Raw genomic sequence first — 19,798 nt, forward strand, 5'->3', positions numbered from 1 at the left:
TAATTTTCCACCACCATCAGAAGCATCTTTTAGGGCCCAGTGTGATAGAGTTTCATGGAATGAGGATTTCATGTAAATTAGTAGCATATTATTCACGCCTTGGCATTGGGGAAGAGCCAGCATTTTAATACTTCTGAAGATCTAAGAATTTTGACTTCGATGTCCATAGTACGTGGATCTCCCTGGATCCATTGTTTTGCCCCTTAGATCTGTCTCCTGTGCCTTACTAGGCTTACGAGCAGTCACTTAGAAGATCCTTGAGTTCTTAGTTTAGGTTAATGCCAGGAGGCAGGAAAACACCAGGAGCGACTGCAGTTTTAAACAAATGTTTAAAGAGCCCTACTTTCAAATTTTTGTACCTAAACCGGTCATTCTCTGAGACTATTTTTTTCCTGTGAACATTGTGTACAGTTCATCCAAGATACAGATTCAACAATTTGGACAAACTTTGACATAGTGCCAAGCATTGCTAGATATTTTCACACATACATTGTCACTCAAATTAGTTGATGTCAGTGTTGGTTTCTGAGCAATAATTTAGCACAGAATTGATGTGTTAAAAACAAATGATTGAAATGGTTCACATGATGGCTTCCGTCTTGTACCTTGTAGTATCTTCATTCACTCACACTTCATTTCCAGTAAGTGACCTGACATGGCTAGACCTGTGCCAAATTCTTATCAATATTGGGAAGAAAAAATTGCCCAAAATGCCTACTCTGCTAATGAAGGCTGAGTGGGGTCGTATCTGCATTTAGTGGAAGCATCATAGCACCCATATTGAAATGTATAGCATGTCACATATTTTACGTGTACTTGTAGTCATATCTAGCATCCATAAAAAATACATGAGGATCTGTTTTCCGATTTTATAGGAAAAGAAACTGAAGTCAGTATTTGCCAGTAGGGCTTAACACAAAACTCATTCAGTTTTGGACTCTTCAGTTCTTCATTAAATAAAATACCATTTTGCTTGGCACAGATAAGGATTTTTTTTTACAGTGTTACGGTTTTCGTACACACTGATAACTTTCTTAAAACCATCATGATGTCTTACCCAGAATGTCTTGACTTTGAATATTAGGTAATAGGAAATTAGTAATTATTCAATAAGTATTAATTGAATTGACTTGGATGATCATTGTGATTCAAGAGAATATTTTCCCCAAGTTTGTAAGTAGTGCTATATTTATGTTGACTTTTTAGTTTTACATGTTATTAATATGAGTATTGTTAACCTTGCAGAATGGTCGATGTAGGGGGCCAAAGGTCAGAGAGAAGAAAATGGATACACTGCTTTGAAAATGTCACCTCTATCATGTTTCTAGTAGCGCTTAGTGAATATGATCAAGTTCTCGTGGAGTCAGACAATGAGGTAAGTGTTCTTTAGACAGGCAATGGATTATCATTTTATTATCTGATACAAGTAAATGGTAGGAAGTAGGGTATGGGGAATGGAGTGAACTGACTTCTTTGCTTTCTTGAAATTTGATTTTAAGACTTTTAAAATAACCAAAAATAATCCTGTTACCACATGGTACACTCAAAGTGGCAAGCTCTTCTGTCAGATGTATGAGCAGGTCTGTGTGTTCAAATCTAATTAGAGCCTATTTGATACTTTTTAACACTATGCAGAGGTTCTAAAAAATGAAAATAACATGGAAATCCTAGGCTAATCATCAGATCGTTTTATAGTCTTCCTCCTACAGGATAGAACTGGGAGTGTTGGAGTGAGTCATCCTGTTTTGTTTTGTTTTCATTTTGTTTAAATCATTGTTTGTGTGATGGGTGTGTCCCAAAGAGTACTCAAAATCTCTCTTGGCAAATGTGAATGACTTTGCAGCTGGGCTCTAAATCAGTTCATTATGAGCCATGGAATGTCTTGGTGAGGCGGCCTTTCTGCTCTTATGGAATTCTCTAGGCTGCTGCATAATTTTGTCTCTATTAAGCAGAGAGCAGTTGAAGAAGTGTCCTTAATATGCCTGTCTGGAGAACGAATTCAGTATTGCTATCTCCTCCCATTTACAGTGAAACTTAATAGGTGTAAATGTGGATTTTGAGGATGGTAAAGACCTGACTATGAATCAGTTGATTATGGAAGATAATTAAGGGATGTAGAAATCCGTGCTTCTGAGCTGTAGTTGTGTGCGTGTGTGTGTGTGTGTGTGTGTGTGTGTGTGTTGGGGGAACAGAGAAGACACCATTGATACCCTGTTAGAGGCAGAGTTTGCAGTGTGATAGGTTAATAATAAATATTAAATATCCTAATAACAGGGTAGAAAAAAAGAATGAAGTGAGAGATCCCCATTTGCTGACTAAAATAGGATCTAGCATATTATGTTTTTAATACAGTACGTTTTTTAGGTACACAAGAATTCCTGACTTGTTCTTTTAAATATTATTTCTGCCAGTATTAATATCTCCATTAAAATACATATCCAAGCTTCTATAGTATTTCTTTTATGTATAGGATTGATAAAGTTTCCATGAACCAATGTCTCATATAGAACCGAGAGTTACCTGTTGATGCATTTCAGAATCATTCCTGAGTTGCGAGTATATCGGCTTTGGAGTCAGCCAAATAACTTCTGTTTAAGAATGAGGCTTCTTTATCATTCAGTTGCCCCCAATAACTATAAAGCAAAGTGCCTAAAAGCATGCTACAATATACGACAGTAAGTTACCACGATATTAGGCAGTTACTGTCAGAATTTTAGCTATGATATCTCTATCTGTATATCTTTATGTCTGTGCTTGTTTGTTGTTACATAATTCCTGGATGTAGTATTTTAAACATACTACATATTTTGGGAGCAGATCTATTCTAACACTTCTGATTTTTTTTAATGTTGTATCAAGACAAAAAAATATTCTGAGGGCTTCCCTACTATATGCTGGGTACCAGAGTATCTAAAAAGACACAAAAATGGGGAAAAAAATCAACTCTCCACTAAAAGACCTTATAAACTAGATGTGCTTTTGGTCAAAATAAGCCATATGGGGAAAGGTAAGTCTTTGCTATGTAGGTTGTCATATCTCTTCTTTAATTTGCCATCCAATAAAATAAAATTTGCATTTATCAATTACACAAGAGATATAAGAAGCAAATGTGAACTTATTTCTGATGTTTACATTATAGCTAGAGGAGGATAAGTGTTTATCAACACACATTTTACACAAGATAAATGTATTATATATATGAAGAAATAATATGTCATGATTTAATACTTAGCAATTTACCACTTTAAAATTATCAAAATGGAAAAGAAAGTAGATTCCTTTGGCAGCTCATAAACTAATTCAGTTCAACCGAATTGAATCTGGTTCTTCAGTTATCTGAACATTACAGATCATTTATTCCATTTTTCATCAGACATAGCTAATAGTGACTAGATTTTTATATAAAAGTGTATTATGTTAATTAGAATAAAATGGCATAGTTTTTATTATCATGTGTCATAATTAAAGTTCCCACAGTAACTTGACATTCAATGTACAGGTACTAAGAACGTCTAAAAATATTGTCCCAGTTCCTTTGATTCCTATGGTGATGCCTTATGCTCCTTTTAAATAGTTACAAATTAAAATAATAAAGCTATCATTTTTTCATTTGGACTCCCTTATTACTTGTGAATCTTTTGAAAGTCTAGGTAATTCTATAAGATAAAAGTCAACTTATATGTTGTTCCTTTCTGAGCCCTCTAGTCAAGCCTGATGATAGTATGGGATCATGAGAAAAGTACTATTCATTAATTGCTTCATCCATGTTAGCCACAGCTGTCACCGTCTATAATTAGGAAGTACTGTCAAAAATATTTTTTAATGTTGGCATGTAGTCGCATTATCCCTTGTTTTCCCCCAGTTGTACTAATGTATGATAATATCATTGCCTCTCAGCTTCCTTAATCATTAAGAAAATTTGGAACTACAGAATTCTAGTTTCCCCAGATTTTTTGGTTTTGGTAAGACAAAACGAAATAAGCTCCAGAAACATTTTGTTCTTGGTTTAGAAGTCTAATGTTCATAACTTTAATCCAAAACAGACTTTGTTGTGCCTCCCTCCCTTGGTATATATTTGTGAGAAAAACCTAGGAATGGATTCTGACAGCTTTTCTTTCTATCCCAGGAAACTGGAAAATGCATTGCAGACCACAGACAAAAGCAGCTAAGGGAAGCATTTTAGATTATTGCTTTTGCTTTTTAATATTTCTAAAACCTTATATATTAATCTTCATAATTTTATGTAGGTCTTTTTTCTGCCTAGATTCTCAGCCTTTCTATTGTTTGGGGAATGAATGTCTTTTTTCCTTCAAAGAAGGAAATACATTATCAAGTAGTGGCTAGAATACCCAGGGTGGTAGAACTTTGTTCATCTGTGTATTCCCTTTGCTGTCTTATTTTTCCTGTGATAACACACCAGCATGGAGTCCACTATTCTGCTGTAATCCTTTCATGGGTACATGATTTCAGTGCTCCTGAAAGCCCAAAGCACACACTAAGACATGCTTGTAACATATTTTAGTTTATCAGTGTGTATCCAAACACTGCCTTTTAGTCTTTATTTTTCTGATTTTCTGTTTCACGAATAGCTGAGCACTACTGCAAAGATGTTTTCTCAGACATTGTCTCAGTGACCGTCTTCCAGGCTAAGCTCTTTGTAGAATCACAAAGGCTGAGATCTTTTTCTCCTCCATGTCCTTTTTGAATGTGAGCTTTGAATTTATTAATCATCTTGAAATGGTCATGAGGAATTGTGTTATCATTTTATTAAAACTCAAGATAGTTCTCCGTACCCTAGGCCCTCCTTTGATCAAGGTGGATTCCCTGACCTTGGTTCCCATAAACATTTACTCATCCTTCAAACCTGATTTTTGAAGTTGCTCAATTGATAAAGTAAAAGGAGAGCGTAGACGTTTATAATACCTTAGCACTTTATACCCAAAACTTGCTGAAGCTATTACTCATCAGAATCTACCAGCTGACCTCCCCATGGAGGGGACAAATCAGGTTTGCTGATGTGCGTCATAATGATGAGGTTACAGGAATGGAGAGATGGCCTGTGGCCAAGGTCACTCAAGGCCAGGTCCCCTGCCCTTGCAGACCAGGTCCCCTGCCCTTCCAGACCAGCTTTCTTTTCCCTCCCTCACAGTGTCTTCTAGATGTTAGAGACAAACTTAAAGAAAAAGCAAGAGGAGCTATAAGGCAGCAAAGAGGGTGGAAGTAGAATGAAAATCCTGCCCTTTCGTGAAGGAGTTGAAGTAACTCTCCTCTACCTCTAAGTTCTTCTTACACAGATTGGTAGTAAGACAAGCCAGCGATCCTTTACCAGTAATTTAGAGTTCCTGTATTGCTCATTTGATTTTGAACTATCTTAAAACAGTTAGTCTAAAATGTGCATTTCCTTTGGATATGTCTCTTCTAGCAGGTTTTTAAATGAAGCCATTTTGAAGTTACTCAGATGCAATCAAAATTTGAACATTTTCTTTAAAAAGTGTGAAACATGTACTTTGTTCTGCTCTAAAAATTGTTGAGTGAGCTTTTGGGAATTTTTTTCAAATGACATTCAGCTTTTGGGGGGAAAGCCTGACTAAAAATTGAGGAGAAAAAAACTCAAACCCCAAAGGAAAGAACTAAAGAACATTTATAAGTAGTTAAAAGTAAAAGCTTAGGTTAAGATACCTGGTCTCTGATCGTTAATTGAATTGAATCAAGCCCGCCTTTATCGAATCTTAATCAAATTAGGCCTTTGGTACACTTGGCTCAGATTCATGACCTGATTCATAAGGCTATTCCTGAAAGACACCCAGCTTTTATATTTAACCTCTTTCCTGTTTCCTCATTACTTTGTTCATTTTCAGTCACTTGTCCCTTTTTTAAACTCCTCCTCTCACCTTTCATTCTTTGGCTTTTTTCTTTCCTCATTATTGTACTCCTTCTTCAACTCTTTGTTCTCCTTGCTTCCCTTATGCTAGAAGGAAGTTTTTGATTACCCAATTATGAGTTTGAATCAGAGACCTGGACTTAGTGCTGCTCGGGGTATAGGAAGCAGACACACATGAACGCTTTTTGTATGCATAAAATTTGGAAAGGTTTTAAAGAATTTACACTGAATTTATACAGTATAATCTATGCAGTAGCTTTTTTTTAAAGATGAATTATGTTATGTGAAAAAGGCCGATTGTGGAATAGTATATTTAATATAATGCAAGATTTGTAATTACAACTAATTATGAGTATAAAATTATTATGTGGATGATTATTCACCCCTTTGCAAAAAGGAAAGGAATTTGGAAGATTTTCTACCAAGGCTAAGGTGTACACAGTGATTGTCATTGTCACTAGGTAATAGCATTAGCAATAATAATTTAAATGATACTTTTTTAAAAAAGGTAAAATAAAATAAGACTTCAATTTGAGAATTGTAGCTCTACCATTTACCAACTTTGTCCGTTTTTCCTTTGGGTTATCTTTTTCTTACTAATTTATAGGAGTTTCTTATTTTCTTTGGATGTGAGCCTTTTGTGCATGTATTACAAGTATCTTCTTCCACTTTGTAGCTTGCCATTTATTCTCCTCATGGTATCTTTTGATGAACTGAAGTTATAAGTTTTAAGGTAATTAAATTTGTCAAAATTTATTTTTATGGTTATATGTTATTTTGTGTGTAGCCATATATTCCATGCCCAGTGGGATAAAATAAATCACATGAAAAATCTGGATGAAAGGACAGTAAGGATTGGATGATGAGATTAAGAATTAAAATATGAATCACACAATTGTGTACCTTTCCTAAAGGTAGGCCACAGATTTAATCAAGCATCTCTTAGCAACCAATGAAAGGAGATAATCAAGGCCTGTTACAAGAGTCACTGTGTCATTAACATAAAAAGCAAATAGTTACTCAAATTAACTTCTTCAGTACTGAGACGCAGGTGACTTCTCCTGCAGCTTGAGAAGGAGATGCCATGGAAGGAAGTAAATCAGATTCAGGATAATATCCCTCGAGGGAACCAAATGTTAGAATTCATAAGGGCTGTTTCTTTAGCTTCCCTCAATGACAGTGCCATAACATGAAAGTGTGTGATGGGCTAATATGTGTGGTCTAAATACACAGCTTAATACAAGAATGAAACTTAGAATAGCACAGAAAATGGGTTTTGTTTACTTCTATTACTGTTTGAGTGAGAGAAAAGAGTATATAATTACAGAGAACTTAAAATTTTGACCTACCTGCTTCCAGTCTTCATTTTTCACACAAGTAAAATGATACAGATAAAATTAAAGACCATGTGTAGCCCTCCCTCATTCATTGTTCCTCTTCCCCAGAAGCCACTGGCCTCATGTTGGCATTTATCATTCCTAGCTGTAGTTTTTCACTCTTTTACTACATGTGTATGTGTCACTGAGCGATACTGGATTCTAAATATTATGCATGATTATACATTTTATTAAAATGGTTTCATTTTGCAGTTTGGTATTTTTTCACTTAGAATTGTTGTTGAGTTTTTTTTCATGTTGCTACACGTGACTCTGTTTCATTTATTTAAACTACCATATCACCCTGTTACGTGAATATTCCCTGCTGTGTTTCACATGCTCCTCAGGCAGTTGGGTTGTTTGTAATGCACATTACCTTTTCTTAGTGTTGCTTGGTCTCCCTCTCACCCCAACCCGTAATGGAGTTGTCTTTTTGTTTTTTATATATACACAATTGAAAATGTCTTCTGGAAATACTGTTACACATACGGAAATTATCTGTCACTACATGGTTTGTCTTTTTCGTTTTGTTTATTTTTCAGAAGGGTTTCGGGTTTGTTTTGTCTTGTTTTGTTTTTTGAGACGGAGTTTTACTCTTGTCGCCCAGGCTGGAATGCAACGGTGTGATCTTATCTCACTGCAACCTCCGCCTCCCGGGTTCAAGCGACTCTCCTGTCTCAGCCTCTCGAGTAGCTGGGATTACAGGGTGCCCGCCACCATTCCTGGCTAATTTTTGTGTGTTTAGTAGAGGCAGGGTTTCACCATGTTGGCCAGGCTGGTCTTGAACACCTGACCTCAGGTCATCCACCTGCGTCCGCCTACCAAAGTGCTGGGATAACAGGCATGAGCCACTGCGCATGGCCAACAGAAGGGTTTTAATTTAATGTGATCAACTCACTCATTTCTTTATTGGTTATATTTTTGTATTTTCTTCAAGAATTCTTTTTCTTCGCTAAGAATATGAAGATATAATCTCTCATTTTCTAGTAAAATTTATAAGGTTGTGCTTTTCATAGGCTTCCTGCATACATATAATTGATTTTATGCATGGCAGGAAGTAAGGATTTAATACTTCCTTGCTATTGTTCTATCAGTTGTGCCAGTACCATTTATTGAATGGGAAGTTCATCCATCTTTTTCCACTTTTTTTTACCTTTTTAATTGTGAAATACACACACATAAAGAAGAGTACACACAAAATATACAGCAGTGGTTTATCACAAAAGCAAACATCTGTTTAACACCCCTGTCAAGAAATAGAACTTTGCCAAGACCATTGATGCTTGCAGGTGCCCTCTCCTACCAGGTAGCCACTATTCACTCAGGTAATTATTTTCCTTTTCTTGTTAGTTTTTCCCCCTCCCCCTTCTTTTCAGTTTTAACACTTAAGTATGCTTCCCTAAATACCATAGTTTAGTTTTAACTTGTGTTTAACTTTTATACAAAGAGAATCAAGTAGTGTATTTTTTTAACCTTGTATAGACAGTATATTATTTTAAACTTTTATATAAAGGATAGCAAATAGTGTATTTTCTTTTGTGTTTGGATTCTTTTGCTCAATATTATGTCTGTAAGGTATATGCATTCTATGTAATTCACTCATTTATACTGTCATCTAGTATTCTTGTGCATGAAAATTCCACAATTTATTTACCCATTTTACTATTGATGGACTTTCTGGGTGTTTTTCCAGTTTGGGGCTATTACAAATAATGCTGATGTGAATGCTCAGTTATGTGTCTCTTGTTGCACATAGGTGTACATTTCTGGTGGATATGTACCTAGTAGTAGTATTACAAGCACATAGAGTAAGCATACCTCCAGATTTAATAGATAAAACCAAAGTATTTTCCACAATAAGTGAACAAATTTACCCTCTCAGCAATGTCTGAAAGTTCCTGTCATTTCACATCTTTGTCAACCCTTGGCATTATCAGTCTGTTCCATTAGCCTTCTGGTGACTAGGTAGCTGAGCTGTAGTCTGTACCTGTGCCTGTTTACTCAGGCATATCTTCCTGGTGAATAGCCGTAGTGCAATGCAAAGATGCTTCACTAGAGTCCCATCCCTTCAGCCTCTCAGCTGCTACTTCCAGAATCAGCAAATACCTCCATGGGAAAATTGACCCCAAATGCTGGGCTCACTTCTCTAGACCTATTCTTTCCCAAACCTTGGCCTGGTAAGTCTTCACTACCTTTTAGTTCTCTGGGGCCTTTAAGCAGATGTATTTTTTAATTTGTTAACTCTTTTTTTTTTTTTTTTGAGACGGAGTCTCGCTCTGTCCCCCTGTTTGGAGTGCAGTGGTGTGATCTCAGCTCACTGCAAGCTCCGCCTCCCAGGTTCACGCCATTCTCCTGCCTCAGCCTCCCACGTAGCTGGGACTACAGGTGCCCGCCACCACGTCCACCTAATTTTTTTGTATTTAGTAGAGACGGGGTTTTACCGTGTTATTCAGGATGATCTCGATCTCCTGACCTCATGATCCGCCTGTCTCGGCCTCCCAAAGTGCTGGGATTACAGGCGTGAGCCACAGTGCCCGGCTTGTTAACTCTTCTAATTGTGCTCCTTCCCATTGATATTAATGATACATGTGACATGTATCAAGCTTTATTATGCACACGAGTCTTTTTCTGGGCTGTTTGGTTGATCTGCTTCTGCTATACCAATATAAAAGTTATCAAATCACTAGTTATAATAATCTTAATATCTAGTAATTGAAATCTGTCCATCTTGTTCTTTGGAGTTTTCTTGGTTGTCTGTCCTTTACTCTTCTATTTGAATTTTAAAATCAGCCCATCAAATAAGTACTTCACAAGTGCTTCAAATTGTGATTTCACATTTTGGGGTGCAGTTCTGTATTATGTCTTTTATAACAAACTAATTGAATTATTTAAATTTTAATTTCTTGTCTGCATGATCAGTTAACTGACAGGAACTGTCAGATACTGACAGTTATTTTTATTGTTTTTAATGTTTTTATTGGCATATACATGTATAGAAAAGTATACAGATTGTAAGTATTCAGCTTGATGAATTATCACAAAGTGAACACATCCATGTAGTTACCATCCACCACAAGAAATAGATATTATCAGCAGCTCCCTGCGATGGTTCACAGGGAATACATATGTTCAGCTGTGGTAGATACTGCCTGTGTTAGCTTCCTAGGACTCTTGAAACAAAGCACCGCAAACTCAGTGGGTTACAACAGAAACTTATTCTCCCCAGTTCTGGAGGTTAGAAGTCTGAAATCAAGGTGTTGGCGGGGCTAAAATTCCTCCAAAGGCTCTAGAGGAGAATCTCTTCTTTTTCTCTTCCAGCTTCTGGTGACTGTTGGCATTCCTTGTGACTGCACAACTCCTATCTCTGACTCTGTCTTCACATGGCCTTCTCCTCTGTATTCACCTTCTCCTCTTCCATGTCTTCTAAGGACTTGTCCTACAAATGTGGGTGGGATTTAAGGCCCACCCACATAATCTAAGATGATTTCATCTCAAGATCCTTACAGCAAAGACCCTCTTGACAAATAAGATTGCATTCACAAGTTCTGGGGTTAGGGCATAGACATACCTTTCTGAGAGTCACTATTCAGCCCAACGACACTGCCAAACAGTTTAAACACTGGAAGAGTTGGCACTCCCACCAACAGTGTGTATATGTTCTATTTGATCCATACCTTAGACAGCGTAGATCGGCTTTTAAATTTCAGACATTCAGTTGGGTGTATAATAGCATATCATTGTGGTGTGAATTTGTCTTTCCCTATTTAAAATCAGATTGAGTACTTTGCCATGGGAAATATTTTTGAAGTGCTTATTCTATGTCAGTGTTCGATTGATCTGCCCTTTTTATTATTAACATAGAGGAATTCTTTATAAATCAGTGATGCACGTCTCTTGTTAAGTTCACTTTTCAAATAACTTCTGCTCCTTCGTGACTTGCCTTTTCACTACATTGAATTTATCAGTCTTTTAAAGTTTGTCTTTTATCATGTCCTTCTTAAGGAATCTTTCCCCCCAATTGTAGTGTATAACATTTATATTTTATAAGTAGATATTTTAGCATACCTATTTTTGTTTTTCAGTTATATTATCTGCATAGTTTCACATTTTATAAATTTTGTCAATTCTGAATACACTGAAAAAATACTATTAATAAAAACATTGTAACATCATAAACGTTTGTACCTAACCACTGACATAAAATTTTTTTGTCAATACTGAGATCATTTGGGTAGGAATTACCCATTTATGTAATTTGGGAACTCTAGGGAAAATAGAAAAATATTAAACTTTTATTTTAAGATACACATTTATCTTAAATAGAATAAAATAAAAATATATGTAAAATATAAATTGTATACACTGTGTGATATAATGTCAAATTATCTTCCAAATCTTGTGTCATGAAAGTATTTTGCACAGCTTGGTTGGCTCATAAAAGTATACCAAAATGGATCTCTGGCAGGGGAGAAAAGGAAGAACTATCCACTCACTTTTTTGTAGAAAAAAAAATAAAGCCCTCTGAAAAACAAAATGTGCATTTGTTTTCCCCTCAATGACTTATTTTTAAATCTCCCACTGTAATTGTAAACTTACGTATTTCTTCTTTTAATTCCATACTTCTACTCTATTTTTGAGGCTTCTTTATTATGTGTGTTATTAGTTTGAAATTTTTATATGTTTCTGATAATTTATTCCTTTTGCCATCAAGAATTTTTTTTAAGAGACAGAGTCTTGCTATGTTGCCCACATTGTCCTTAAACTCCTGGGCTCCAACGATCCTCTCACCTCAGCTTCCAAGTAGCTGGGAGCTGGGATTACAGCCATGAGCCACCATATCTGGCTCAAAAATAATGCTTTTTTAAATTCATAAGTTCTCTGTGCCAAAATAGTGCAGTTATACAGGAAGCAAACTAGAAGTGCTAGTATCCTGCCTCTCAGCCCTGGGTTAGAAGACAGAACAAGATCTGTGTTTTCCTAAGTAGTGAGAACTGAGCAGTGGGAAGGTAGGCAGTGGCAGCAGCAAGGTCAGAGCAGCAGTGGGAGACCACACAAGCAGGCGGTGACTTGAAGAGGTTGGGACCAACGTGAGAAGGAAAGACGAAGTGAAAGAAACAGAGTCTGTAGAGACGGAACAGCCAGCTATAAAGGAAGTACAAAATATTAAATTGAGTTTTAAAAACATAACAGCTTATTGAGGTATATTCATATACCAAAAAATGTACCATTTTAAAATGTACAATTCAGTGACTTTCCTATGTTCACAGAACTGTACAGTCATTACCGCTATTTAATTTTGTATACACACACTTTATGTTTTAGAGGAATTTTAGGTTCACAGCAAAATTGAACAGAAAGTACAGAGATTTTCCCCTATATCCTCTACCCCACATGCAGGAATAGCCTTCCCCACTATCAGCATCTGGAACCAGAGTGACAAATTGTTACAATCAATGAAACTACATATATACATCATTATCACCCAGTTTACCCTTTAGGTGTATGCTTGATTAGGATTTACCCTTTAGGTGTATGATTGATGTGTTTTGACAAATGTAAAATGTTATATATTTACCATTATAGTGTTGTACAAAATTGTTTCACTGCCCTGAAAATGCTCTGTGCTCTATTTATTCCTCCCTTCCTCCTGCCGTTTGGCAACCACTGATCTTTCTACTGTCTTCATAGTTTTCCCTTTTCCAGAATGCTAGTAGTTGGAATCACACAGTTTGTAGCCTTTTCAGATTGGCTTCTTCCATCTGGCTTCTCCTGATACGCTTTTGAAGTTCCTCCATGTCTTTTCATGGCTTCATCATTACTTTTTAGTACTGAATAATAGTTCATTGTCTAGATGTAACACAGTGTATCCATTCACCTGCTGAAGGACATCTTGGTTGCTTCCAAGTTTTGGCAGTTTTATGAATGAAGCTGTAAACATTTATGTGCATGTTTTTGTGTGTACATGTTTTCAGCTCCTTTAGTTAAATACCAAGGAGCATGATTGCTGGATTATATGGTAAGAGTATGTTTAGTTTTTTTAAGGGAAACTGCCAAACTGTCTTCCAAAGTGACTGTACCAGTTTTCATTCCCACCAGTGATGAATGAGAGTTCTCTTGCTCTACATGCCCACCAGCATCTGATGTGGTCGGTGTTTGGGATTTTGGCTATTCTAATAGGTGTGTAGTGGTATTTCATTGTGGTTTTTATTTGCATTTCCCTAATGGCATATGATACAGAACATCTTTTTATGTTTATTTGCCTTCTATATATCTACTTTAGTGAGGTGAACAGATGTACATATCTTCGTCACATTAGAAAATTTTAGAGCATTTTTAATTGAGTTGTTCATTTTTTATTTGTTACATTTAACATTATTAGTTTAACATTTAACATTATTAATGTTACATTTTAACATTATTCTTCATATATTTTGAATAATAATCTGGCTATAATCACTTAATATTTCCAGGAGTTTTTAAGTTAGTTTTTTTCAGATGAGAACAGAGACAGTTTTCTTCCTTCTCAATCTGTGTACCTTTTATTTCCTTTTCTTATTTTATTACATTTGCTAGGACTTCCAGTTCAGTGCTGAAAAGGAGTGTTGAGAGGAGACATCCTCACCTTGTCCCTGAGAGAAAGCTTCTAGTTTCTCACCATTAAATGTATTAGCTGTAGATTTTTTAATAGATGTTCTTTATGAAGTTGAGGAAGTTCCCTTCTATCCCTAATTTCCTGCAAGTTTTTATCATGAATGGGTACTGGATTTTGTCAAACATTTCTTCTGCATCTGTTGATATGACCCTATGATTTTTTTCATAGCCTATTGGTCTGTGGATTACATTAATTGATTTCCAAATGTTGTACCTAGGTATCCCATTGCATACCTAGGATAAATCCCACTTGGCTATGGTGTATAATTATTTTTATACATTGTTATATGTGGTTTGCTAATATTTTATTGGGAATTTTGTATCTATTTATCAGAGATATTGGTCTGTAGCTCTCTCAGAATGACTTTGTCTGGTTTTAGTATTAATGCTGGCCTCATAGCATGAGTTAGGAGGTATTCCCTCTGCCTCTATCTTCTGAAAAGAATTGTAGACAATTGCTAAGATTTCTTTCTTAAATCTTTGATAGAAGTCACAGTAGCCTCCATGTCTATAGCCAACTGATTTTTGACAACGTTCCAAGAACATACATTGGGGAAAGGACAGTCTTTTCAATAAATGGTGTTGTGAAAGCTAGATATCCACATCCAAAAAATGAAACTAGACCCCCACGTCCCACCCTTTACAAAAATCAACACAACATGGATCAAAGACATAAATATAAGACACAAAACTACTAAAGGAAAACATAGGAGAAAACATCAGGACATAGGTCTGGGAAAAGATTTTTTGAATAAGACTTCAAAAGCAAAAATAAATGAGATTATATCAAACTAAAGAGTTTCTGTGCAGCAATGGAAACAACAGCAGAAAGAACCTACTGGATAGGAGAAAATATCTGTATTCATCCAACAGGGGGTTAATACACATGTAGAATATACAAGGAATTCAAACGTCTCAACAGCAAAAAAAAAAAAAAAAAATCCAATTAATGCATGAGCAAATGATCTGAAGAGACATTTCTCAAAGGGAGACACACAGTCAACAAATACATGAAAAAATACTCAACATTACTAATCATCACGCAAATGCAAATTAAAACCACAATAAAGTATCATCTCACCCCAGTTAGGAAGGCCATTATCAAATAGACAAAAAATAGCAAATGCTGGTGAGAATGCAGAAGAAAAGGAACTCTTGTACACTGTTGGTGAGAACGTAACTAATATAGCTGCTGTGGAGAACAGTACGAAGATTCCTCAAAAAACTACAAATAGAACCACCATATAGTCTAGCAATCTCACTATGGGGCCTTTATCCATAGGAAAGAGAAGTTATTATATCCGAGAGATCTGCACCCCCATGTTGATTGCAGCACTATTCACGGTAGCCAGTGTAACAACTTAGGTGCCTATCAACAGATGAATAGATAAAGAAAACATAGTGTGTGTATATACACAGTGGAGTACTGTCCAGCCATTTAAAAAAAAAAAAAAAATGAAATCCTATCATTTGCAGCAACATGGATAGAATTGGAGGATATTACATTAAGTGGAATAAGCCAGGAACAGAAAGCTAAACACTGCATATGCTTATATGTGAAAAAAATATTGTAGATCTCATAGAATTAAAAAGTGGAACAGAGGGTACTAAAGGCTGAGAAGGGTATGGGGAGGGAGAGATAGGGAGAGATTTGTTAAATGATACAAAATTACAGGTAGATAGGTAGATTAAGTTCTAATGTCCTATAGCACTATTTTATTGTAGTTCACCATAAAATGTTATATATTTTGAAATACCTAGGAGGATATTGAATGTTCCCAACACAAAGAAGTGATATACGTTTGAGATGATGGATATGCTGATTACTCTCATCTGATCACTATGCATTATACATACTACTATATTACTATGTACCCATAAATAGGTGTGATTATTATGTGCCAATTTTGAAAAATTGTTTTAAAGAATAAAAGAGATCACCAGTGACTCCATCTGGGCCTGCTGTTTACTGTTCGGGAAGGTTATTAATTGTTCCATTTCAGTTACTGAATATAGGCCTATTCAGATGGTCTGCTTTATTTTATAGGAGTTTTGGCAAATTGTGTTTCAAAGAATTGGTCTATTTTATCTAGGTTGTCAAATTTGGGCCTAGAGTTTTTCTAGTGTTCCTTGATTATCCTTTTAATGTCCATGTGATCTATAGTGATCACTCTTTCATTTCTGATACTAGTAATTTGTGCCTTCTCTCTTTTTTTTTTTTTTTTTTTTGTTTCTTAGTTAACCTGGCTAGAGTCGTATTTGTTTTGTTGATCTTTTCAAAGAATCAGCTTTGGTTTCATTAATTTTCCTCTGTTGATTTCCTGTTTTCAATTTCATAGATTTCTGCTCTAAATTACTTATTTTCTTGTGCGTGTTTGGATTTACTTTGCTCTTCTATTTCTAGTTTTCTGATGTGGAAATTTAGATACTGATTTTAGACCTTTCTTCTTTTCTAATATTTGCATTTAATACTATAAATTTCTCTCTAAGCATGGATTTTGTTGTATTCTGCAAATTTTGATAAGTTGTATTTTAATTTTTCATTTAGTTCAAAACACTTCTTAAATTCTTTGACTACTCATGTGTTATGTAGAAGTGTATTGTTTAATTTCCATGTATTTGGGGATTTCCAGCTATCTTTTGGTTGTTTCTGGTTTTATTTCATTGTGGTATGAAAACAGACGTCGAATAATTTCCATTCTTTTAAATTTGTTAAGGTGTCTTTTATGGCCCATAATGTGGTCTGTCTTGGTGATGATTATGTGTGAGCTTGAGAAGAATGTGCATTCTGCTGTTGTTGGATAAAGTAATCAACAGCTGGCCATTATGTCTAACTGATTGATGGCATCGTTGAATTCAGCTATGTTCTTGATTTTCTGCCTGCTGGATCTGTTCATTTCTGATAGATGGATGTTGAAGTTTCTAACTGTAATAGTGGATTTATCTGTTTCTCCTTGATGTTCTATCAGTTTTTGCCTCATGTATTGTGATGTTCTTTTGTTAGGGACATACACATTAAGGATTGTTATAGTTTTCTGGAGAATTGATCCCATTATCATTATGTAAGGCCTAATAACTTTCCTTACTTTAAAACCTCCTCGTCTGAAATTAATATAGCTACTTGTCTTTTCATTAGTGTTAGCATCATGTATATTCCTTCATTCATTTGTTTTTTATTCTATTTATATCTTTATGTTAAAGTGGATTTATTATAGACAAGGTATGTGGTTGTGGTTTTTTGATCCATTCAGGCCATCTCTTTTAATTGGTGTATGTAGACCATTGACATTTAAAGTGTTTACTGATACGTTGCAATAATATCTACCATGTTCATTATTGTTTTCTAGTTTGTCCTTGTTCGTTATTCCTATTTTTGCCTTCCATTCTCTTTCTACCTCTTGTGGTTTTAACTGACCATTTTATAAAATTTCATTTTCTCTCTTTTCTTAGCATATTCATTATACTACTTTTACTTATTTTAGTTGTTGCCCTTGAGTTTGCAATATACATTTACAACTAACCCAGGTCCACACTCAAAGAATACTATACTGCTTCATGGATAGCACAAGTACCTTGTAATAACAAAATACTTTTAATTCCTTCTTTCCATCCCTTGTATCATTGCTGTCATTCATTTCCCTTATATAGAGGAATACGTGTGTGTGTGTAAACATGTATAAAAGTATGTATATATAAAAACACACATAATTGAACATTGTTGCTATTAGAACTGTTATCTGTTAGATCAAATAAGAGTAAGAAAAATAAAAGTTTTTATTTACCTTCACTTATTGATGGATACTTGATTATACTTTTTGGCTATTACAAATAATGTTGCTGTGAACATTCATGTACAGTTTTTTCTGTGAACATACAATTCAAATTATTCAAATGATTTTTTCTTCTCTTGGATATATTCCTAGGAATAGAATTCCTGGATCATTTGGTAATTCTATGATTAATATTTTCAGGACCTACCAAACTGTTCTTCATGTGGCTATACCATTTTACAATCCTACCAGCAATGTGTTAGGGTTCCGGTTTCTCTTTATGCTAGCCAACACTTGTTACTGTTTTTCTTTTTTCTTTTAGTCATCCTAGTGGTTATAAGATGGTATCTCATTGTGATTTTTATTTCCTTAAAGACTAATGGAGTTTTCAGGTGTTTATTAGGCATTTGTGTATCTTCTTTGGAGAAATGTCTATTTAGATGCTCTGCCTACTTTTAATAGACTTGTGTTTTTATTGTTGAGTTGTCAGAGTTCTTTATAAGGAGACTAGACTTGTATCAGAAATACGATTTGCAAATATATTATATTCTATAGGGATTTCACTTTCTTTATAGTGTCCTTTGAAGCACAAAGGCTTTTGATTTTGGTGAAGTTAAGGTTATCTATTTTTTCTTTGGTTCTTGTGCTTTAGGTGTTATATCTAAGAAACTTGCCTAATCCAGGGTGACAAAGACTTACACCTGTGTTTTCTCCCAATAGTTTTGTAGTTTTAGCCCTTACATTTTAGTATATTGTTCATTTTGAGTAGGTTTTTATAAGATGCTCTTTGATTTCCAATGGGATTACAGTTTCTAATGAATATATATTGCATTTCCACTATCATAATGTTGAAAAATCTTAAAGTGAACCATTGTAAGTCAGGACCGTCTTCATATGATGTAAGAAAAGGCCCAACTTTATTATTTTGCATGTGGTTTTCCAGTTGTCCCAGAACCATTTACTATAAGACTGTTCTTTCCGCATTGGATTGTCTTGGCCCCCATGTTGAAAACCAGGTGATCATGAACATAAAGGTTTATTTCTGGACTCTCAGTTCTGTTACACTGATGCACATGTCTATTTTTAAGTCAATACCACACTGTCTTTTGTAGTAAGTTTTAAAATTAGAAAGTGTGGGTCCTTCACATATATTCTTCTTTAAGATTGTTTTGACGATTTGGGTCCTTTACATTTCCACATAAATTTTAAGATCAGCTTGTCAGTTTCTGCAAAAACAAAACAAAACAAACAAACAAAAAAAAACAAGGCACCTGGGATTTGATAGGGATGATGTTGACTATGTAGATCAGTTTGGGGAGTACTGCCACCTGAACATGCGAGATGATGTATATTCTGTTGTTGTTCAGTAGCGTGTTCTATTGTTATATGTTAGTTGTAGTTGGATTACAGTATTTTTCATCTTGTTTTGTGGATATTCTGCCTTTTTGTTCTATACATTATTGAAAGTGAATCTTGAAGTCTCAAACTATTGTTGAATTGTCTGTTTCTTCTTTCAGTTTTGTCAATTTTTGCTTCATGTATTTTGGGGCTCTGTTGTTCAGTGCACACATTGTTATTGCACTGTTACTGCACATAAGCATACAATTGTTATGCCTACTTGATTGACTTAACCTTTATTATATGTACGTATTTATCTCTAGTAATAATTTTTACTCTGAAGTCTGTCTTATCTGATATTAGTCTAGCTCTCTTTTGGTTACTGTTTGCATGGTATGTCTTCTTCTGTCCTTTTTCTTTCAACCCATTTAATGTGTCTTTTAATCTAAATTGTGTCTCTTATAGCCAGCATGTAGTTTGGTCATTTTCTAATTCATTTTGCCAATCTCTGCCTATTGACTGATGCATTTAGTTCATTTGCATTTAATATGTTACTTTTGGTTTTCACAGCTACTGTGGCTGAGAAGCTGTTGGTTTTCTAGGCTATTGCAGAGCTCGAAAAGAGAGATGGGAGGAACACAAGTAGCACAGAACAAGCTGTTGTCACCTAGATTCAGTTGTTTTTCTTGAATAAATGTTATGTTGTTGCAAGCCTGTGGTTAATTTCCAGATATCTGAAAAAGTTGATATTGACAATTTTTGCCACTTTTGTGGAAAGGTAG

The 19,798-nt window shown here is 35.1% G+C and overlaps 1 protein-coding gene across 3 annotated transcripts in view; it reads left to right on the forward strand.

Annotated features, from left to right (window-relative positions):
• GNAQ (G protein subunit alpha q) overlaps nt 1–19,798 on the forward strand; it is a 323,595-nt gene that overhangs the window by 241,973 nt on the left and 61,824 nt on the right. For all 3 annotated transcript variants that reach the window (XM_031654133.1, XM_017949945.2, XM_017949946.2), the window contains exon 5: nt 1,246–1,375. In XM_031654133.1, coding sequence (XP_031509993.1) covers nt 1,246–1,375 — 130 coding nt within the window. The remainder of the gene's footprint in view (nt 1–1,245; nt 1,376–19,798) is intronic.

Source organism: Papio anubis, chromosome 13, assembly GCF_008728515.1.
Source record: "Papio anubis isolate 15944 chromosome 13, Panubis1.0, whole genome shotgun sequence".
In the NCBI taxonomy this organism is placed as follows: Eukaryota; Metazoa; Chordata; class Mammalia; order Primates; family Cercopithecidae; genus Papio; species Papio anubis.